At 32.5% G+C, this 24,671-nt stretch overlaps 1 protein-coding gene across 1 annotated transcript in view; it reads left to right on the top strand.

The window, feature by feature from the left end:
* LOC124367824 (lysosomal aspartic protease-like) overlaps positions 1 to 3,644 on the top strand; it is a 30,893-nt gene extending 27,249 nt beyond the window's left edge. The window contains exon 9 of the mRNA XM_046824958.1: positions 2,331 to 3,644. Within this exon, the coding sequence (XP_046680914.1) occupies positions 2,331 to 2,486 (156 nt within the window). The 3' untranslated portion in view covers positions 2,487 to 3,644. The remainder of the gene's footprint in view (positions 1 to 2,330) is intronic.
* Positions 3,645 to 24,671: the final 21,027 nt, after the last annotated feature.

Below are 24,671 nucleotides of genomic sequence, written 5' to 3'. Positions count from 1 at the left end.
AGTGGTAGTAGCTGGACCTACTAAAAAAAATTGCTTTCAACTTAAGGTCGAATAGTTTCCAAATTGTTGGGTATTTAACCCTTTGAGGTCTCAATAAAAATTGCTTCGACTGTCCTCAGGTCGTATTTAATTTCTGTTAGTTTACAGTTCTTTGACAATACACAAATGCAAGTTTTAAATCCCTTTTTCTGCAACTTTTTTATTTTTTTCTCTTTATATATCAATGTAAATAACCTAAAAAGAATGTTTATATTATTTTATAGTATTTTTTTTTATAACTTTAAGTAACATTTAAAAAATATAAAAAAGAAGTATAAAAATATAAAAACATAATTTTTATTTTTTTATAAGATGTAATAAACCAAAATTACATGAATACAGGTGAAAAGGCACTAGGATCTCATCAGATACATGTTATTCATTATATGATATTATATATAATACATTATATATATTATAATTTTGCCTTAGTCCAGCCCTAGGCCTACTTTGGGTAACATGTCTAGCTCTTCCTCTTAGTCTACTAGTTTGTAGCCTAGGCCTAACTGTATTATTTGCATCTCCTTGTCCTACTTCTATCACATTATCCACGAATTGATCAAATTCTTCCCCATCATTACCTAGTTTTCAATCTAAACACATCACTTTCGTCGTCTAGGTTACCGGCGACTAGGTTACCGTCATTTACCACAATGTTTTCAGAAGAATTTTCATGATTCAACTAACAATCACTATCACGGTCTTCTTCAATAATCTGTTTTTCATTTTGGATACTAATTTCACTAAAAACACTATCACAATCATCTAATTCATCTAATATTTCGTCATCGTCAGTAAAACTTGTACTTGTACCAGCCATATTTGTAAACACGGCGCAAGTGCAGACGTCAGTTGTATTGGTCTTCTATTTTCACTTCCAATGCCTCCTATATCGTGAATAAAGATCGACGTAGCATTCACGTAACCAAAATAGAAGTCCAAAGTACCAAATAACTCAAATACCGAACAGCAATAGGTTAGAAATGGACAAACAAGCAGTGACATTATCCGGTCGACCTATTGTCGACATGCGAGCGTTCAGCGAAACTGCCGCGGTCGACCTATAGTCGACGACCGACCGCAAAGGGTTAAATTAAAGCTGAATTTTTCTGAAGGAGAAATTACCCTTCCTGCAGTTGGCAGCACTGTAGTGAAAGCATTAAGTCTTTTACTATTTAATTCCATCACTTCCATCAAAAGCTACAGATCATCCTGACAAGGTGCTTTGTTTATTTATGTCACCCATTCATTCATGCTGGATTTTGGACCGTCTAGAGCAGTGTGACTGACTTTATGTGATGATCAGAAAGAAAATACAGTGACTATATACCACAATTTTCTTCTAAAATTGAAATTAACAATGTCCTAGTAGATATTTAATTTGTTTAATGGGTTAGTTTGATAATAAATTATCAGTCAAATGTAAAAGCCATGTTGTACTGTTGTGAATAAAAATTCACTTAATCAAAAACAACTATTCGGTTCTTTACACCGTTTTGATCTATTTCTGAGTGAGATAACAAAGTTATTACTGTCCAAAGAGGAAAATATGTGTTTTTTTTTTCAAACCATTTTTTGCATTTGAGACAGGTTTTGTCAAAAAACTGCATAACTTACAGTTCTGGGACTTGTTTTATTTAATTAATCATGTCCAAAAACCATAAAAAAATTATTGAATTCGCCCCTCAATCTATCTTATTAGAATTTTAGTATGGCCTTGTTTACCATCATGAGCTGAAATCGGGGTGAAACCTTTTGCTAGCCATAACTTGGTAATGAAGCATTTCTGGATCCATGTTTATATACACTTTTTTCATTATTTTTACATATAGAATGATCTCCCACAGTTTCTGCATATCTTCGTGAATCACCCTTTATTTTGTCCCTAATCAAATCTAATAAGGTTTTTAAAAATCATCATTTTCTTCAAAAAAGATTTTTTTAAAGTTCTTTACAAAAACTATAAAATAGCACCTGTTAATAATTTCCAGCTGATGAACATTGTAATTGATCGTTAATGCCAAAAGGAAACAATTATTTTCTCAAAATTGGTATTGAAAGAGAATAAACAATTCTTATGCATCCTTTTGAATTAGACTGGTAGTAAACTTTGTCCATACTTAACGCAACTAATATCTGATTTATTTTTGTAGGGCTCTATTTACCTTTGTACTTTGTGCCTGCTACATTATCAGCGGCAGTATCTTCTTGAAGTCTGATTCTTTTAATTTATCCATGTAAAATAATTTAAAAGTGGATTTGGCTTTAAAACTAAAATTTGTTTCACGCAGATGTCCTATTCTGGAATAACCATCTGTCTGTCAGCATTCCGGCCAGCGACTGGTTTGGCAAATAACACCTGGACTCTAGGTGGCGCATTTTTCTACCAGTACTACACGGCCTTTGATGTCATCAACCGACAAATTTTGATTGCTGATGCAGCTTGAAACAGTGTTATAACTTCTTGTTATAGTTCATAAGAATATTCACAAAATATGTAAATTTTCAGCTGTGTTTTACTTTAGAAAAATGTCATTGATATTATAAAGGATATCTGGGAAATTTGCCAAAACGCAATACTTAATGGCTGTAAAACCCTTTTAAATCATCTTTTGCCAATTATGGACCTAACACAAAAGCACTGTTTTTAATGAACTTCTAAAAAAGAATTGTTTTATTACTATAATTTTTATTAATAGAGAACGTGCAATATCTTATATGATAGGTGTTTTTGAGATAATTACTATTTTAATTATTTCAAACTTTATATTACATTCATAAAATAGGATTGTTAGTTAATATGTAGTTAAAGAGGATAGTCCTCATCCAAATCACCTGATATAATAACATCTCTTAGCAAAATGTATCCGTACTATCTATAAACGTATGTTGTCATCTTAGTACTTACGACTTGTACGTAATAATTTTTTCATAATTAATAAAATTAAAGGACGAAATGTCCAACTTCATGCAAGGTTTAAGTTGTCAGTCCTAAATTGTATGAGTGATAAATGTGCACAGGCTACTCCCAACCAACCCAATACCAAGTTGATAACACTAGAGATGTTTTCAAATGTAAATATGCTAGTATTGCAGTATTTGCTAGGGAGATAACCTTTTTGCAATTTGCTGAGTTCTGTCAAGAAGAACATGCAATAGTAGAAAAACCTTTTTTGCTGAAAACATCTATTTAACCACTTCACGATTAACATTTTTCTAACATCTTGTATGTGAATTACATAATGTTGAAAAAAGGGGAAGAATTTCTCCACATCCACATAAAATTATGTGATTGGGCTCCCTTTCTCAAGTCATGGATTCATTATTGCTAGTAGTCATCTTAGTGATATTAATCTAATGTGTAAAATACTAGGATTAATTGCAAAAATGTATAACTCTTAAAAGAACTTAATGGAGCAATGTTTGTGAGTTAAAGTTGACAGTATAATACTAGTGCTATAAGGCTTGAAAAATGTAAGTAACTTTCAAGTTTGATTTAAATATTATAAAGATAATTTTAATTGAATTTAAAGCTGTTATTTTTACGTTTTTAATGTAGGAACAATTGTACAAAGTTCGAAAATAAATTGCTTTTTTACTTATTAGTATAGTTTTTCATTTTACTCCTAAATCCTGAAAATTAGTAATTGTTGTCCTTAAAATCGGTTAAACCGAAAATCATTATACATTAGAAAAAGTTTAACCGTAATAAAAATCTCTAAACGGTAAAAATGATGGATGTCCAGGACTGCAAATTAACCGCTAATGTCGAGATAACGCGGTTTAGAGGTCTTCATCAATACCAGTACACTGAATGATGGCAAATGTCCGGAAAAATCCTGTTTCCTTCACAATCCTTCCATCGTCAAAAATAACCTTCAAACAAAGAATATCAGCAGAAATGCAATAAATAACATGTAGTAAAATACTTTTCTGCGTGCATGTTTAAACAATAATTTGTATAGTAGCAAAATAAAAAGTCATTTTTAACTCTGTACATTCTTGAAAGTATATTAATTACTACAGCAACCTTTTTATATAGAGTTCACTTTACAACCAAAAATTGGTTTTTTTCAAATTGGTTTCCATTAAAACGTGTCGAAATAATGGTGTGAATATTAAAATAGCATTTTTTGTAAAAACTAGTATTCAATAATGAGTATCCAAGAAGCACCTATTTTTGGGAAGTGGCTACCCATAAAAAATATTTAATTATCTTTAAAACTTTAATCTTGTTAGTTTACTTTTTCATCCTTAACTTATTTTTACTTATTCCATGTTAAAATCACATACGTTTGTATGTGTCAGAAAGTGAGTTAAAACACTTACGCTAGTCAAACACGATATGTTAATTCACTGCCTACTAAAATTTGGTTGTGGTGGGAGGTGAAGGGTGGTGTAAGGGGGAAGACAAGACTATGTTGCATGTTATTAGTCTATTTGCATACATGCAGCTCCCCCTACCATGCCTATCTGATTGCTTCCACTGTTTCACTAGTCATGGTGTTCACTTTGAAAAATCATCTCTTTTTGTGAAATTTACTTAGTTTTTGGAATATTTGACTGACTATTTTATGTTGTTATACTGTTTGCGTTAAATAACTGTCAAGAAAATAAAATGTGTGCAATAAAAAATCCTTAACCTTTTCGTCAGACACTTTGTAAAAAACATTAACAAACCCTACAGGGCAAAGGAACTAATGTCTAAACGGTTTTAGTCACTCTTTAAGCTAGCTACCATTTCTAAAGACAGAAGAGTGGAAGCTATGATTTTAAGAAGAGTTGTAGACATTTAACATAGTATTTTCAGGAATTTTGAAATCAAGCTTAAAGAAAAAAAAAATAAGAATGTATGAATTTTTATGTTTATAGGGAAGAAGATGGCTAGACGGAATAACATATCTTTTTGTTTATATTTGTTTGAAAAAACGCTACATTTTCTTTTTGTGTTTGGTTTAAAAAATTACATTTTTCTAACACGTTCACGGCAACAACTATTTTCCTGGCTGATATATGCCGTCAGATTTTTCAATAACAATGTCAAAAACCATAATCATTTTTTTATGTTAAAAATCTAAGTATTAATGAGAAAAGTACTTAAGCTTCGCAATTTTGCATAAAAATTTCAATATGTTTTTCAATGCTTCTCTGTGTACCCCAAAAGGTACCTAAAAAATTAAGCAGTCGTGCAACCTACAGGGTACACGATAGTCTGACGTATTTATTTAAGTGCATGATCAAATTGAAAAATCACAGAGACAGGCAAATAATAAAAACGCAATAAGAGAATGCAAAGCATAGTAAGATGGTAAAATTGATTTGAAAAACTACTATTTCATTGTAGTGTACCGTTTTTATAGCACATATTTTAAATTTATATGGAGCTAATACTTTATAAATTAAACAACTTTTCGGAAATACTTGGTTTATTCCGAAATTCAAGTTTACCAAAATAATTAACAAAGTTTACAAACTTTTGATTCGATTTTCTTCAAAACTTCACACAATCGAACAAATCTAATTAAGAGTCTGATTAAAAATGAATTAAAATTAAAATGAAACTAAAAATTTATACTTCTCAAAAAATGGTTTAAATTAACAAATAAAATAAAAGTTCTCTTCTCAAAATACTCAAAATCAATATAACACAAAAACTTGATATTAACTTTATGACCAAAATTTAATTCACAATACTTCAAAAAATGTAATTAATTCTCAGACTCTGAAAGATGGAAACTTTAGAAATTTTAATTACAACATTATAAAAAATCAAAGATATTAACTAAACGCTGGTACGGGACTTACTACTTTGAAGATTACGGAGGCTGATAGGGATTTAATACGCACTGAAGAAAAATTAAAAAACTTGAATTAAATTTACACGCGATAAAAAATGGAATTACTCTAAATCCCACACTATAGGGTTAGAGGAAGAGCTGCGATTCTCAACAGGACCTTGTCGTCGTGGCTTCAAGACTCGAACTGAATCCTCCAGCGAGCCGGGAGGAACGCATCACCCGATACGTCACTGACCGATCAGCTGATTGCCGGTCCCAACTGAACAAACAAAGTCCCCGCACCGCGTCTAGTTAATAAGAGCCTACTTCCTACCGCGATTCAGCATAAAATGAATTTGAACTATGGTACATATTTTCCTAGCCCGAAGCTGCAATCACGGTAGGAACCTAAACCTTTAAACACTCATCCCGGACTAAGTACAATAATATCCCTCCACATGCACCACTTTTTAAAATAACAATTCTTTTGTACTTATCACTACGTGGAGGCTGTGATGTGTAGTCCGAGGGGTGATGTGGTAGAAGGTGTCCGACGTCCAGTGTGGGTCCCCAGGTAGCCATCGCAGAGGGATGTGGTAGGTGAGGAGTAGAGGCAGGTAGCTTCTCCAATGATTGCGGCGGCCTCGTTGATCTCGTGGTTGGCTGGCTCTGGTTCGCTAATAGCACTGCTACCTGCTCCTCCAATCTAATAACAATTTCAAGCCAGCGAGGCATTGAGCTCTTGGAGGACATTCCTTTTTACAAAATATTCCCTCCGTATAATTGTATGGCTGTCAGTCTTTCACGGTGTTTCTTATTGTACGCCTGCGCCAGTGTCACGAATGTAAACCATTACCAGATGTTGTTAATTACAATACAATCAATTTACAGGGATTACGATGGCACAATAATCAATTGTTTACACACAATAAACCTCATATAGTGATAAAAAAAAAACAATATTACCCTGTCCTTCTACATTTGAAGGAACAGGGAAGAAATATCACTATCAATACAACTCATTGTATACCAAAAAATATTACCCTGTCCTTCTCTATTGGAAGGAACAGGGAACAACAACATTACCAAAATTACCCTGTCCTTCTACATTTGAAGGAACAGGGAAGAAATATATCTCATGATATATCACAATACATCAGAATACATCTGTGTATTTACTTTATACACCATTAATGCCATTCATTGTCCCTGAAAATTACATGGTTTACAACAACACTTCTATTACACACTTACACTGGCATTTTATATTATGACTTCTCATCTTAGCCATACAATTGTGCTGAAATAAAAACGTCGTCACATCACCCTTTTATATTCCATTATTTATTTTTACTATTATAATAAGCTACTGGACTCTCATACTTAACTTGTTTTGTGTTTTGGGCCAAATTAATACATAATTATATAATCAATTCTTGAAGTTAATTTAGAAATAAATTATATTGTCATTTTATTGTTTTTTTTAGACCCATCTTCAATTCCTTTTCAACAATATAATTGTCCTGAAAATAAAACATACTGACCTTTGCCGGGGGGGAGTTAATGTTTATTGAGTTCTAAAATTTCACATTTCGAATTTAAATTTAAATTTAGAAATATTCACCTTTTAAGAAAAACAACCTATCTTTATTTAAAAAAAAAAAACACATTTAACCAGGATCGATATTTCATTATTATCCTCCGATAAGCATTTATATCAGTGAGTTCAATCATATTGCCCAGTCCTTTCTTTACTGCCGTGTCATAAACTCTTTCACTATCGGGCCCACTTAGTTTTCACTTATCAGAGTCACTTCGCTTTCACTTATCGGGTTCACTTGTAATTAAACTTTACGATACGGACTCTACAAACAAATCCTTTTTACAAGGGGCTGGGCTATTGTGGCTTGGGCACATCCGGACCTTTTTAAAATGTACACAGGAAATTCTCAACAATATTCCTATCTCCTGCCCTTATTGTTTCTTGACCCTTTCTACAATAACTATAATTATTTTATAACCCCTTTACGGTTACTAGCACTGGCCCTTATATTTTAACTTCCGAAGGGACCTCGACATTTTTCTAAGATTCTAGACGGTGTCCGCTTTCAGAAGCATTTCCGCCCCTAAAATTTATTTCAAATATTAATTCCTTATTGAGCAACAGATCTACATGCGCTAGCCTCCATTTTTATTTTAAAATAATTTTTCTTAAAATAAATCAAATATTCCAAACTCACAATATTATTCTAAGTCCTCAGTCTTACACACTACACAAAATTATGCAGGTTTATACACACAATGTTCAAGTTCATACAAGTCTTATACAAGTTACACACACTTACAGGTATCAGACAAGTTTATGCAAGTTTACAAGTTCTTTCCTGTAAATAACCTGTTGTACAAGTTTATGCTCAAAAAGAAATAGCAGATTGGCGCAAATTATGTACCGTTTTTATAGCACATATTTTAAATTTATATGGAGCTAATACTTTATAAATTAAACAACTTTTCGGAAATACTTGGTTTATATTCCGAAATTCAAGTTTACCAAAATAATTAACAAAGTTTACAAACTTTGATTCGATTTTCTTCAAACTTCACACAATCGAACAAATCTAATTAAGAGTCTGATTAAAAATGAATTAAAATTAAAATGAAACTAAAAATTTATACTTCTCAAAAAATGGTTTAAATTAACAAATAAAATAAAAATACTCTCTTCTCAAAATACTCAAAATCAATATAACACAAAACTTGATATTAACTTTATGACCAAAATTTAATTCACAATACTTCAAAAAATGTAATTAATTCTCAGACTCTGAAAGATGGAAACTTTAGAAATTTTAATTACAACATTATAAAAAATCAAAGATATTAACTAAACGCTGGTACGGGACTTACTACTTTGAAGATTACGGAGGCTGATAGGGATTTAATACGCACTGAAGAAAAATTAAAAAACTTGAATTAAATTTACACGCGATAAAAAAATGGAATTACTCTAAATCCCACACTATAGGGTTAGAGGAAGAGCTGCGATTCTCAACAGGACCTTGTCGTCGTGGCTTCAAGACTCGAACTGAATCCTCCAGCGAGCCGGAGGAACGCATCACCCGATACGTCACTGACCGATCAGCTGATTGCCGGTCCAACTGAACAAACAAAGTCCCCGCACCCGCGTCTAGTTAATAAGAAGCCTACTTCCTACCGCGATTCAGCATAAATGAATTTGAACTATGGTACAGTAGTTGCCTTATTTTACATAATTTTCTTCAGTATTAAATTTTATACAAGTTTCTGTATAAATATGTATGTTTTTATTACTTATTTAACAAACTAATTGCAAGTTAAACATAAAAAATCTTTTTTCAAATTATTTTGTGTTTTACATAGTACATCTTAAATAATACGAGAGATACAGTTATGGAACAAACTTTATTCAATTAATCATGTCAAAATCATTAGAAAGAATCATTTATTGTCTCTGAATCCCTCTTCCTAAACTCCCCGCAAATGATCATTTAACCTCGGGTACTATATTGTGGGTGAAATCTTTTGTTGGCTGTTGCTCAGTAACAAAGCATTTCCGGACCTATGTTTATATGAACTTTTTTCGTTATTATTTATAGAACAATAAGCTCAGAAAGTGCTGGTAACACTACCATAATCACCTTGTATATTTAAATAAGCATCAGCTGACCATGTTAAAACTCTTCTAGTCGTGACTTTTAGTGTTTTTATCCAGTCGTCTGACAGTGATATAGCTATTATTTATACTTCAGACAATCGGTTTTAAGTGGACCAAGTTGAGAACACTATAATATGAGAAATATTATGGTTTCATGTTTTTAACCCTTGTGATTCCACCCCATTGTGACGTCCACCAATACAAGAGTGGCTGAAGATCGATTTCTTTCTTAGAAAAAATTCCCTTATCAATTTCAAGAAAAACAAGGCTGCATGCTCCTGGGCTATATATAATATGGTAAAAAAATCTGGCCTTAGTTTGCATGGGTCTAGTTCAATTACTCCACTGATCGTTGACCAAACGACCCTAACATTAGTGTTTTAAATAAGAGGGTTGTTGCAAATAAAAACAGGTCGTTGGGCCAACAAACCTTTTTTACAATTTACAGAAATGAAACAAACAGGGTCGTTGGGCCAATGAGCCATTGAGTAATCAAACCTCTATACCTTTATAAAGTGGGTCGTTGGGCCAATGACCCTCTGTACAAATTAAATTTCTTCCAGGAGGGTCGTTGGGCCAACGATCATTGGAGTAATCGAACCATCCCTGTTTGCACAGATACAATTGGGACCACTGCTGATGCAATTCCATTTTCATAATGAGTCATATAGGATTGAGTTTTGAAAATTTAACAACTAAAGTAATGAAGTGTTGTTTAACAAAAGTTGTATTTTGTTAATTTTTTATGAATACACAAAGAATACAGTTATGTTGTTGCTAGAGAAAATATTTTACAATCCTTATTTAGACATATTTTATAAGAAAAGTTTTATATACATATTATTATCTAACAAACTTTCCAAACTATTAAAACTTGAAGAAAATTTTACACAACTTACAAGATGACTAACAAAATTACTGTATTTGTGTAAAAACTAATTATTGACAGTAGATGATTTGAAACGATGACAAGATTTCAGATTTTGGTCATTTTGTTATCTCTCTATTCTCACTATAAAGCATTATTATATTCTTCAAACAAATGTTCAAAAAACTGTTATCCTTTCAAAAACTACTAATTTAAAATCTTACTACACCATTGATAGATTCTTAAATGATCAGGAATACAACAAATATTCATTTAGACTACATTAAAAAAATTTCAATTTAGAATATTCTTTTGGAATACCCAATTAGTCATATTTATACGTCTTCATTGTATTCTTTATAATATTTATTCCGATTCCAATTACTTATGCATGGTTAATGATCATAGTAAATACATAGACTATTATTATTACACTAGGTGCTTACAAATACAGCAAAAGTTTTATAGTACATACCAGAAAGCCTCACAACTCACTATTGGCTGAGCGTTGGTGAAGCATCACTGGAGGGATTGAAAAAATGTCTGTCTGTCTGTGTGCACGATATCTTGTGTTTGATGATGGACTTGACATCCACGGGATTTGTATAAGTGTTGTTGAACATCTTTACATTGGTGTTGTATATTACCATGATGATGGTAATGGGAAAACGGCATGGTAAATGAATTTCAATCAGATTGATTGCAATAATGACACATGTAGCCTATGTAATGGACGTAATGATCCCTACAATTGTGTCATTTGCAAAACTGTGCTGGCTAAAAAAATTTTCAAAACTGAATTCGCAATGTTGTTTAAATTCAAATTCAAAACAACTTTATTAAAAATAATTTTTTTAACATTTTATCATTCCCCATGTTGTATTTCTTCCAGTGTTTCAATTCTTTTAATACTATTATTTAAATAATTATACACATAATATATTTATAAATTACTAGCAGTTGCCCGCGGCTTCGCACGCAATTTCTTGTTGAAAAACCGGACAATACATTCAAGTATTCTTTTTCTATGACATAAAAAACAGTTCTGAGATAATCGGTAGTAATTCAAAGCTATTCCAATCTCCTGATCCATTTTAGATTTAAGTTTAAAGAACAGTGTTTTGGGATCCTGAAGTCGTATATTGAAACAGTTTTCATAAGATTCGTATTTCCCTCCAACATGCCATAATAATTTATTGAAGTTCTTCGACGATTTCAATAACAATAACAGCTTGCCTCTTTGTCTCAATGACAATAGTGTATCGCACATCTAAAAAGTCGCTGCGGTCAATATGAGTCTGTTCCGGTCTTTTAAATTCACTTCCGGTGTAATCTATTTACGGTTCCACAATTGATTTATGCTGTTGCACTAACAAAAAAAATTGTCTCATATGTTGGTTTCGGAATCCAACTTAGATTCAATTTTGGTGCTTAAGTGATTTTGATATTTTCACCGATTAATAAATATTTATAAGGGGCATATGCTTCTAGTATAAGGGCAAGAGTGTGTTCCCCATTTGATTTTATTTAACTACAGAAAAAAAGCTATTCAAAATGTCAAAGGAGCTAACCAGATTCGATTACCTTACGTGCAAAAATTCACAGCTTTGTACAATAAGGTAGTTTTGGTTACAGCGTATAAATAGCATTTCCATGGCATTAGATGGTTTATTGATCATTGGCGCAATCAAAATTGGATAATAACTTCGTCTTTGCAATCTGTATTACGCTACTGATCAAGCAGTTTACAATAATAAATTTGTCCTCCGTAGACTAGTGGATACAGCCAAGGCTCTCTAACTGAGAGATCACGGGTTCAAATCCCGAGGAGGTCCAATCATGGTAGGAATAATAGCCACAGTGACCCAAAATAAGTCAGCATAGCCAAGAGCTAAGGCTTAAATGAGAATAAAAAGTAAAAAAATTATAAAATTGTAATGTAAACTATTTTGTCTGCCTCTTTAATGAACTTCAGTTGAAAGTGTTAACAGCTGTTAGGTATCAGTTCACGTTGTATTGTATCGTAGCGCAGTCTGTCGGATCCAATATAAAACACTCCAAAATCAACAACAGTTTAGAAATAAAAATTGACTAAATAAACAATTTAAATCGGACCGAATTGTAAATCTAAACCATTTTCGAATCCACCTGAAGACACACAACAAAATTTCATTAAAATAGGTCCAGTCGTTTAGGAGGTGTTCAGTGACATACACACCTCCTGTGTGTATATATATATAATATATTTTATATATACAGTGCTGGCCAAATTATTAGACTAAAGTACATTTTTGTGTTTTTTCTTCTCAATTTTTACTAAAAAAATTTTTAATTTCATTTTGGTACATGTTAAAGTATATACCCTCATTCGTGTGTTACTTTAGAATAGTATTAGCAGAAAATTTGGTCATTTTATGTTGGCGGGTGGCAACACTGCCTGTTTTGTTTATAATCTGCCTTTACACATCTACCAGCTCCATAACCACAATCAGGTTACAGTTAATTTTTCTTGTGGTTAACATGTTTTAGATTCAGTAGATCTTTCTATTAGTGTGTTCTGTTATTATTAAAGTAAGTTTAAGGTCATTTGTACTCACAAATGAGATTATGGCACCATCAGAAGAACCTTGAATGAACAAGGTCTTCGCGCATGCAGGCATACAAAAACATAAAAAATAACACCAGCAATGGCTAAGAAGAGATTGGAATGGGTGAAAGGGATTCAGTTCTCTACTGAATCCTGAGAGTACTGTACCTTGTTCCAATCATCATCAGTGAACTGAATGCCTTTGGCCTATTCCAATCACTTCTTAGCCCTTGCCGGTGTTATTTGTTGTTTTTTGTAGGCCTGCATGCTCGAAGAATTTGTCCATTCAAGGTTCTTCTGATGGTCTTGGGTGAAACATTTGTGTCATAATCTCTTAACTGGTCACTAAGAACCTTGCTGGTCATTTTTCTATTGACTAGTGTCATGTTTTTCAACTTTCTGGCCATCCTTGGACTTAACGCTTTCTTCCGTCCACATTTTCCGATACAGCTGGATTTATAAATACCACTGATATCAAGTGTTTTCTTGATCCTACTAACTGACTTCTGTGAAATATTTAGTCTGTGTGCTATTTCAGTTTGTGTGTAATGATGTTCTTCCAAAAGAACCTTGGCCACAGCACATTTCCTTGGTGAAAGGTCCGCCTTTTTACCCATTTCCTGATAATTTTATAAATAGCCAATAAGGAAGTAAAAAAGTGGTTTCATACACTCACAAATGACCTTAAACTTACTTTAATAATAACAGAACACACTAATAGAAAGATCTACTGAACCTAAAACATGTTAACCACATGAAAAATTAACTGTAACTTGATTGTGGTTATGGAGCTGGTAGATTTGTAAAGGCAGATTATAAACAAAACAGGTAGTGTTGCCACCCGCCAACATAAAATGACCAAATTTTCTGCTAATACTATTCTAAAGTAACACACGAATGAGGGTATATACTTTAACATGTACCAAAATGAAATTAAAAATTTTTTTAGTAAAAATTGAGAAGAAAAAACACAAAAATGTACTTTAGTCTAATAATTTGGCCAGCACTGTATATATATTATTATATATATATATATTATATATATATATATATATATATATATATATATATATATATATATATAAAGACTGTAATAAACACTATGTGCATTTGTATATTTACTTATTACAATGTACAAATAATAAATATTGATAACGTTCGCGAAAAAAATGTTCTGTTTAAGCAGTCTCATTTGTAATGTAGATTTAAACGAGAACCAGACCAGTCACGTGACAAGAAGGGGCTGACAATAAAGCAGGAGCAGCCTGTCGTCTGTAATCCCAGACTTTACGAGATTCCCGCTCATCTCCTGCTGTCAGACAATGCGAGACAATGGACTTATTATCTCATGAGATTAGAGACTGAGGATTCATTGTTCAAAGGAAGGCTAAGTAAGGGGCTTCAAAACCACTCGAGGGAATAAGTCTTCCGGGGTCAACATGAAGGATCATCAGGATATAACAGTTGTGTGACGATACCTCTAGGCGTGTCTAATTTATACACGCCTATCGCAGGTCTGTTACTAAACACTCCTTTTATGGTAAGATACAGATAAATATTTGAACTTGTGTCAAAAGCGGATTTAAAAATGTGTTTTGAGCTACATTCTCAACGATGACCAAAGTTAATCAACTATTTTAACGAGTTTTCTTTATACTTTATCCATCTCATGGGTGTGGCCTATGCATCCGGATTTAATTTACAGAGTGCAGGAATCCAGTAACAATGTTTATTTTTCACACACACACACACACACACACACACACACACACACACACACACACACACACACACACACACACACACACACACACACACACACACACACACACACACACACACACACACACACACACACACACACACACACACACACACACATATAATGTTATATATAAGTGGGCCCACTGTTTAGTTTACATAAAGAATAAATATTGTAAATAATTTAATTCCAACCTTATTTTATGCAAACACACACACACACACACACACACATACACATATATGTATATATATATAAAACCTTCCATGGGGCTATTACATGAAATTATTAGTTTTATAAGAGTATATTCACCAATCAGATCTCAATTAATATTTCATGTCAAATTTAAAAAAATTCTAAAATAAAATTAAAAATTAGGTCGTACGATTTATAACTCATAGTATGTAACCTTTTAAAATACATAAGTGTTTGTAAAATTGTAAAACTTTAAAAACGATATAATCGTCCAAGCAATCATATTGAACTTTATTATCTTCAGCACTGACAAGCAATTCGTATAATGTTTGTATTAATTAAAAACATCTAGGGTTGATTTTTTTCCATTCTTACAAAAAATTCACTCTGAACATAACCTAGTAAGGATAGAAAAAACAAGACTTAATTTTACTAATGAGAGTGTTTTTTATTAGTTGTTTGAAAAGGTATGGTTTGATAAAAGGAGCAGCCAGAGAAATCACTCTTTGATCAAAACTTCAACATTTCTTAGTATTTTATAGTTTGATAAAACACGATTTGGTTGAATAAACTACAGTTTCCATTGTAATTTATCATATATTTTTCAAATGTATCATTTTTTTAAAGAATGTTTTATACACTGTTTGAATGTTTGCTCCTCATTTTCACTATCCCATTAACTTTTGATTTCAATTAATCTTTTAATTTCTCAATTTAGAAGACCTTAAGCAATATGTGATTTCTTCATAATTGAAAAGTAAGTGATCAATTTCAACACGAACAATCAAGTCCTACACCCCCCCCCCCCACAATCACTGTCATAAAATTAATTCTCTCAGAGTTAGCGGTTCTCCCTAAATAAACTTATACGAAAATATTGCCATCGTTACACAGAGAGAATTGGTGACAAGAGAAGTAATTATTTATAAAGACAAAAATATTCTATTATAGTCCCCCATACCACACAATTACTGAAATGCATAATTGCAATTTACAGTTAAAACATTGTCTTCCTGTATACTTGTATGACTAAAACAATCAGCTTTATAATCTTCAAGGAAATTGTTTTTATATTTCAATGTTCTTAACAAATTTCTTAACGCAATTCTCCTCCCCACTACGGCTAAGCATTTAAAATAAAAATTATACCTACTTTTATCTAAAATTGCTACAGGAAGTGTCACCGTCTTCTTTCGTGTTCTCAAAGCTGGGAAAAATACAAGAAAACGTGAAAATGAAATACGTGATACCAGATCACCCCAAACCCCACCTAATACCCCAATTTATATTTATTGTAAGATACGTACAAACATAGCACTGTCTAATATTAAATTACAATAAATAATAGGTTGAAACAAATATTGCAAGTTTCACGGGTTTAAAATGGTTTATTTACGTTCAGCATTTATTTTTTGTTCATCAGGGAAGCATTTGTTCTATAATTTTGAAATAAATCGAAATGTACAGTGTATGTATCTCAAGACAAATAGATTGTGTATCGAAATTAAACAAATTACTTACAGAGTTACAGCGATGAGACCTGCTTCTATCGATGGCCGACGTTGTCTGAATCAAACACGCTCTTGCTACCACAGATAGCGACACTGGTAAGAACATTAAATTGTGCATTTTCAATTCACTGTTGTATAGTTATGGGAGTGGCCTAACTAGGACTTTGCTGTGGTGGGGATGAATTTGAATGAAGAGCTCACCACACTTCAAAGCTCTTTCCTCTTCTGAAGACAAAAAAACTATTAAAATTTTGTTTGTAGTTCCACGATGAGATGTAGGCATTTAAAGTCTCATTAAAGGTATCTTATTACCAGGCTCAAAGGAAAACGATTGATAAGTAAAAATAAAGGTATGAATTTTTAGCTGGAGCATATAACAATTTTAATCTGTACAAATGTCCAAAAGCAATATTTTATGAAAAGATTGTGATTAAAACTTAATTTTAAAATTTCGTCTCCAAAAATTCACACGCACACGCACGCACGCACGCACAGCACGCGCGCGCGCGCACACACACACACACACACACACACACACACACACACACACACAAAATGGATGGGAAATTATCTTAAAGAGCTGAGATTTTTAAATTAAAAGAATTGCCTAACCAAATTTTATTGCAATAGTGATTCGTAAAAAAATTATAATTGATGTAGTCCTAAAAGTACGTAATGACTTACGATTACGAGTAAGTGTTTTACTTTTTTGTAAAATAGACTTTTACAAGGAATCTAGGACTCATCGTTGAATTAAAAATGTACTTGGTGTGCAAACAAAAGTTTTCAATATGACTTACAACATATCCCACTGTAATATATTGAGTGAAGTGATTAAAACGTAGCAACTTCATAGTAGACACTACAGTGTAGTGATAGCTTTATCTCAAACTGGAGTGATAAAACACGCGCTAACACTCCGTAGTTGCAACTACCCTATTCTATAAAAATAGATACAACTATGGGTAGATACAACTCTAGTGTAGATGCAGCTACAAAAAAAAAAAAAAAAAAAAAAAAGATTTATAGCTTACATGGCATGAATGCACCACGTACGTTATGTGCATGCCTGCCAACAGTGTTCATTGAGCTGTGGGTTATGTCAAAGGCCCTGCACATTTGTACTAGGCCTATGGTTTTATTTGTATTTGTATGGTTGTATTTTAATCTAGGTTTTCAAAAAAGTCTCTTTACTTTTTAACAATTTTATTTTTTGTACAATTTACTTACATTTAAATAAAACCCAGCATTTCATTCCGCTTCTGTTCGCCACGTTGTTTTGTTGCTTGGTTTTCGAACACTTCTTCGCCTCCTTCATCCTCGTTACACCCATCTTCATTCGCGTCGTCTTCAAAATTTAAAGGATCTCTGAGGTGTTTAGCTACATTGTGCAGCACAGTACAGGTGACAATTACTTTTGGTACTCTGTCTAGAGACAATCTAACACAGTTGCCAAGTATCGGGAATCTCTTCTTTAACTGTCCGAACACCCTTTCTATCACCACCCTTTCCTTTGCATGAACACGATTAAATCGACGCTGAATATCGGTTTGAGGAGGTTTGAACGGGGTGATTAACCAAGGAGAAATACCATAGCCAGAGTCACCAAGTAAACACGCAGCACCGTCATAACGAGAAATAATATCCCGAACAGGACTCCTTCTCCATATTCTAGAATCGTGCACTGATCCTGGCCACTCTGCAGCAACGCTAGTGAACCTTTCTTGACTGTCACATGTTGCTTGCACGTTGATGCTGGGGTAAACCCTTCCGGTTTATATACTCATCACCGAACATTGATGGTTTTTTTATTTCGATATGCGTGCAATCTAATGCACCTACAACAGTTGGTAAATCAAAATTTCTTTGCCACATCAACTTTGCATTATTTATTTCTTGTACTGTAGAAGGAAAATGTATCCAGTTGTCTGCGTTTTCCAAAATACAGTTCATCACATAATTAATGTTCTTACAAACTGTCGAACGGTCCACTCCAATATCTTCTGCTACACCACTTTGAAACCCCGGATCAGCTGTATAACGAAGAAAAATCTCCAATCGTTGTCTTGGAGTGAGTGCTTTCCCCCGAGTTTCGTCACTAGGCGGTAGAAATTGTTCTGCTAAAAAGTCTATATTCTCACTTTCAAACCGCATCAGCTCCTTGCACTTAGTCAATACTCTTCTTTCACCGTACACTCTTCTTTCCCGTACTTGCATAAACATCGCCATTAAAAGTCACGCAAGACATAAAAGTGAAGTGTGCCTATCTACAGACTCCAAAATAATGGAGATATATCTATAGGTAGGTAGATGTAACTATACTTTAATCACACCAAAAGTGAAGTTACAACTTCTATTCTAGAAAAGTTAAGATACAACTACAGGGGGTAGTTCTAGCTTCTTTTTTAATCACATTAAGTGAAGCTCTAACTATAAAATACTGAAGTGGTAGCAATAACTACTTTTTAATCACTCCACTTATTATGACTATTTAATTTGAATTAAATAAGCAATACACGAGAAAAACAGTTGAGAATTGTCTATTAAATTAATTAAATTGATTTTCCTTTCAGATGTCCTTTTAAATAAAAAAAGAATATCAAATCATCAAGTAACGCGCTAACTGTAACAGTCTACTGAGGGGAAGTACTGTTAATTAAATCTAAACTTCAGAATGGATTTAAAGGGCTAAAATGAGTGAAATTAATTCTTTGATTACTTAATTGGTTTTTATAATCCCAGGCTGAATATCGTGGCGTCTGGTTGCCTCTGATAGCCCCAACCACAGTTAATAAAACGAGTAAATATTTCTGGATTTGTTTGAAAGATGCCGGTTACCTTCCCTTTCATTTTCGTCGTTTGAACTTTATTTAAAACGACGGTTTACAAAATAAGTTTTAATTTGTAAAAATAGTAAAGTGATGATAATGAAAACATTTGCCGTTATCAATTAAAATCTATAGCAAATTAACTTATACGCAAAGTGCAGACAAAAAACAGGCCAGTTTTATATTGTTTTTAATGTTTTAAACTATTTTTAGGAATAAAGTTAAACTATTTTTATATTGGTTAGGTCTTTCGTCTACAGTGCAAGCAGCTTATTCGACTGGAACTTGATTTTAGTTAATTTTTACTATTGTATTCATAAATGAAACTAAAATTGAACTCTTTTAATCTCTCATATTTTGTATCTTAAAACATTTGAAATGATTTCCACGCTTGTTCAGTCTAAAAAGGTTGGAAATTAATACTTAAAATTACGAAAAGATCTAAATAAACTAACATAAAATCTTAATTATTTTGAATGTCCCAGTTTATTTAGAGGTTAAAGAATAACTTATTACTACAGGATTTACACTCAAATTTACTATCCTTAAGGAGTTGGTTGATACAAGTTCACTTATTTTGACAAGAGGAATATCTTAACTGAAAAACACGATATTCATAGAGTCGAAGCATTTAGTGATTTTCAGGTGAAACGAAACTTCGCTGTCCCAAGTAGCTAGATATTGCCACTTCAAGGACACGGGTTCGAATCCCCGTGTGAGTACTACGTCTTTGTACGCTAATAAATAATCTCCTGGTTGATAAATGTGTTCAGGCTAGAACTTCACTCCTTTCGCAATTTTTAGTAATGACAATAATACTAAAAAAGATTAAATATGGCACCCAATGCCAATGTAGACCTACTGCAATCTTAAACCGTCTTCAAATTCCGATTTGCCTATGCTTAGATTACAGGACCACGTTGACAATCGTATTTTGAATTTTACATTAGACATACATTTAAATATTATTCACTGAAGACTATACATTTTTTAAGATTAAATTATTCTCAGATTTAAAAGGATTACCATTTTAAGGCGGGTTACAGGGGTAGTTGGCGAGGGTTTAGAATAAATAACCAGGAGTTAAGCTGGTCTGTGAGGGTAGTGGGGGAGGGGGTGGTGGGTTAAACTGCCCCCTGATAATCCCTGGCTACTGCTCTACTGATAACCGATGCTATAATTAACACTGATTAACTGATGAACATTTGTTCTCGCTAAGCCTTTAAGTTGGACCTTTCTGGTAATTTTGACCATTAAAGTTTAGGTTGGTCATCTTACAGCGATTTGGAAGGTTATTTGACGGAAATCTTATTTTTCCTTTCTAAACACCCTTAATATATTAACATTTATTTCACATTGACTTAGTAGCTAATATAATATAAGTGTAAATTTACTTGTATAACTTTAGATAATACATAACAATATATTTAAATTTATGAATTGTTTTAATCCAAGGGATTTAAAGAGATAAGTAGGAGTATTTTTTTCTGACCACTAGAGGGCAAAATATTACTTAAAATTTCGATGAATGGATATGAGTAAATGATTTAATAGATAGTATTTTGACTCATGAATATATTTGGCCACCTAACTTTTCCTTAAGGTGTGTAGGATGATTTTGGTATTCCTAAATATAATGTTCACTCAACATTTTTTCAAAATGAGTGCACATATAAATACAAATAGTATAGTAATATAAACTCCGTAAAAAATCGTGGATTAAACCACACCGTTCTGTTGTTTATCGTAGGAATAGATTTCAAAATTATCCCTTTTGTTTGACAAATCCACTAAAAATACCAAATTTAAGCAGTTCCTCCACTGTTTGAATGATAGCTTAATTTGAAAGAATGTAATGCACATTTTTTAGTTTATCTGACGTAACCTGCGATAAAAGTTTGGTAACAAGTAAAAATTGCTTTTTTGTGTACTTGATATAATTAACTTATGCGTTACATCTCCAACTTACGCATTTCACCTTCTAACACACTTAAACTGTGGACACATCTTTTTGTTAAGACCTCTGATTTATATTTTGATAGTCTTCGTCTGCAGTAGTAAAAATTAAATATAAATAAGTATAGTTATAAAGTGTAACATCTCAAGATTTATTCCACTTTTCGTAGACAATTTTTTTGTAAGTGTCTTATTCTGAGAGCCAGCCACAATTACCAAAATTAATCTGTGTCAATCTTAGATAAAAAGATACGTTTATTTCTGTACATTTCAAATGTTGCTGTATTGTTTTACACTATCAATTAATTGTGATTCATTTTTATTGTCTCCGCTTGCGAGATCAATTATAAAATGAACAGACAATGAATTCAGGGAGTGCCGACGGCTGAGCGGTTTAAGTCGCTGGACTTTGGGTGTGAGTTAGAGATAACGCAGGTTCGAATCCTGTCTGTGACCATTGCACTTTTTATCAGTACCACTGATCTTGTACTGTATCGACTCTCCCCCTTATTCTGTTTGATAAGGTCCTCGCACAGGCCAGTAGCCTATGAGGACGGGCAGAATAAGGCTTAAAAGGGGATCGGCCTCTCCTTAGAAAAAATGTTTTAAGTTTAAGAATGCCTTCTTTAACTAGAAAATCAAGTCTTCTGGATCACGTAATCTAAGGACCAAACGCTCAATGGTTACTTCCAAACTACCATATAGGAGTTATCGAGGACTTTGCTGGAAATCAAATTGATTTCCACTATTTTATTTTGAGCAAACCCCTTTTTTTGACACTGGTGATCCTAAAACTAGTATTTCGTCAACTAAAATTCAAATTTTGTTACTTCTCCAATTCTGTATTCTAGGATAGATACGGGGAAGAACTTGAAGATTATGTAATTGGTAAAGAGGCGTTGCTGTTTTAATAGGATAAAATTCGTTTAAAACGATTAGTATAAAGAAAATAATTTTAAATTACCGTGCTAAAACTAACACAAAAAGGAACCGTGCTAAAACCAAAGAACGCAAAAAGGACCCGTGCTCTAAGAATGAACCGTAAACAATTGGACGATGCCTGACAGGAAGACAGATGGTTCTGTATTGAACATCACTATGCTATCAGGACCCATTGTCTCATCCATCAACAGTATTAGATGAGCATCAGCATAGAACAGCATATTCTGAGCGAGTTTACTTAAACTCTTTCTAAAGTATTTTGGAAATGATAGTTTGTATGTATAACAACTTTTTTCCAATTCCGGTTATTTTCACCTTAGAACGTCCAATGCCCCTGGTCCATCCATATAAATACCTTCATATCATTATTCTGTTTGTCCTAGCTTTGTTTACTTACTAAGGCACCCCTTGATTTTCATGTCTGAAAGGTTCTGTAATTTTCGTGTAAGTGGAGAGCTGGTTGCCAGTCAGTCTCAGTTGACACATTTGGATCCGAGTTAAAGTTACCGCAGGTTTAAATCCTCTATAACCTTTTAACCTTTTATCAGTACCTTGTACTCTTTATTCTGCCTGATCCTTGCGCAGTCAAATGACCCAGCTAAACTTATTTCTACTTGAAGTTTCAATTATTGTAAAGTCTTTGCTTGACTAGTAAATTGGTCCTGGCTAAAACCATAATTTTATGTTGCTTTAAATCAATATTATGGACAGGAGAAGTGACCAAAACATACCATTCCATAATACCATACCAGACCATACCATACTATAATACCATATGTGTATTGCCAATGTGTTTTACCATAATGCCATAAGTGTAATAATAATGGGTCTACGTTTTAGCAGAACAAGTTACACGAATTTCTTTGGAGAGTGCTAAAATTGTTACTTCGTCTATTTTGAACTGTGCCAATTTAAATATTAACAACTTTTGCATAACTCATAACCACAGCCCGTATGGAGAAATAAGACATTAAAGATACAAATAATGGGGTTATTTACAATATTTATATACAATTTTTGAACAATTATGAACAACAGGATGACTAACCCGTTTTAAAAAGGTTTTATATTGTTATTCTGTACACATTATCTTTAACTAATAATATGTCCAGTGTTTTTTAACTCTAATATAATATTCAAATCTAATAATTTAATACTTTCAGAAAACTTATACACTTTTATGTAGATTTTATATACAACATTATTCAGTTCAAACAGTCTGAATATATGCTATTGCAGCTTATATAAACGATAAATGCCTCCAATTAAAAAATAGGAATCAGCATTATTCTAGTTATAACTCGCTTAGTTTTATAAGGCATGACTGGGAAGATTTATTTAATCTTAGTCAGTCTTCTAACATAACTTTTCCTAAGACATAAAAAATAGAAACTATTTTTTTGTATTTCACGACGAGTTGCAACAGACATAAAAGTTGGATTTATGGTTATACTATAATCATAGCCAAAGAAAAGCATTTAATGATAACAATATGAGGTTTTACAGTGTTCAGAAAAAGGTGGCTGGAGGAAATTACTTTTTCATTCATAAAACAATTTCCTTAGTTATAAATCACTAGAAATGTCTATCTCTGAAATTTTACCACAATAACGGCCAAAGATATAAATAATTCATATTTTTATCTTCATAAGCGTTTTTATTTGGGTTTAATTGTAATTTTCCAAAATTCATACACCGTATGTTAGTCGTGGAGTATCTAACACATTTTTCTGTTTTTCTGCCTTCAGGAAATTGATCTAAATGTGCTGCAAACTCAAAGTAAAAAGAATAATAAAACCGATTACTCCACCTTGAAGGGTACAAATTAGTCAAGTTACTTCCATATCTTACTACAAGGAAAATGATACAAGTTCTTTTAAAATCAGAACAACTGATTACATTTTATGTCACAAAATATTGTTTTTATCAAATAAAAAAAAATATTCTCGAATTACGAAATTGCATCACAAGTTTTTAGATAGTAAATCTCTTATTGAAATATAGGATCAAATATAGTGACACCTTTAAAATGGATATCGTTTTAATTGCAACTACGAATTTTAAGTATTTTTTTTATATTCATTAGTTGGAAAGCGTAATTCCAAAGGGAAATTATACACACCAATAAACAATACTTATTTTAATAAGTAATAAGTTATGTCAGTTTTTCGGTCAGAATTTACACGTTGAAATATAATAAATAGAATTTGATCCCTCCACGTTTATTTCCTCCTCAACACAGATATTAATTTATCAATGGCGTAAAGGGAGGTTATTTAATCTATGGCTACAAGTAATAACGTTTTGGATGAATTAGATACTCAAAAACGAGATTTTCAGTCAGGCTCTTTTTTTAGTTTATTTCCAGGAGTATAACTATTTATCCCATACGTTATCATATATTTTTACAATGTATTTAAAATTGGATATAATCTACACTTCAACGATCCTTCAGTTTATAGAATTAAAGGCATAAGTACTCAAGTCGTATCTTAAATGAAATGTTTGTCAG

Source organism: Homalodisca vitripennis, chromosome 8 (assembly GCF_021130785.1).
Source record: "Homalodisca vitripennis isolate AUS2020 chromosome 8, UT_GWSS_2.1, whole genome shotgun sequence".
NCBI lineage: Eukaryota > Metazoa > Arthropoda > Insecta > Hemiptera > Cicadellidae > Homalodisca > Homalodisca vitripennis.
This window is presented reverse-complemented; position numbering and strand designations above follow the sequence as displayed.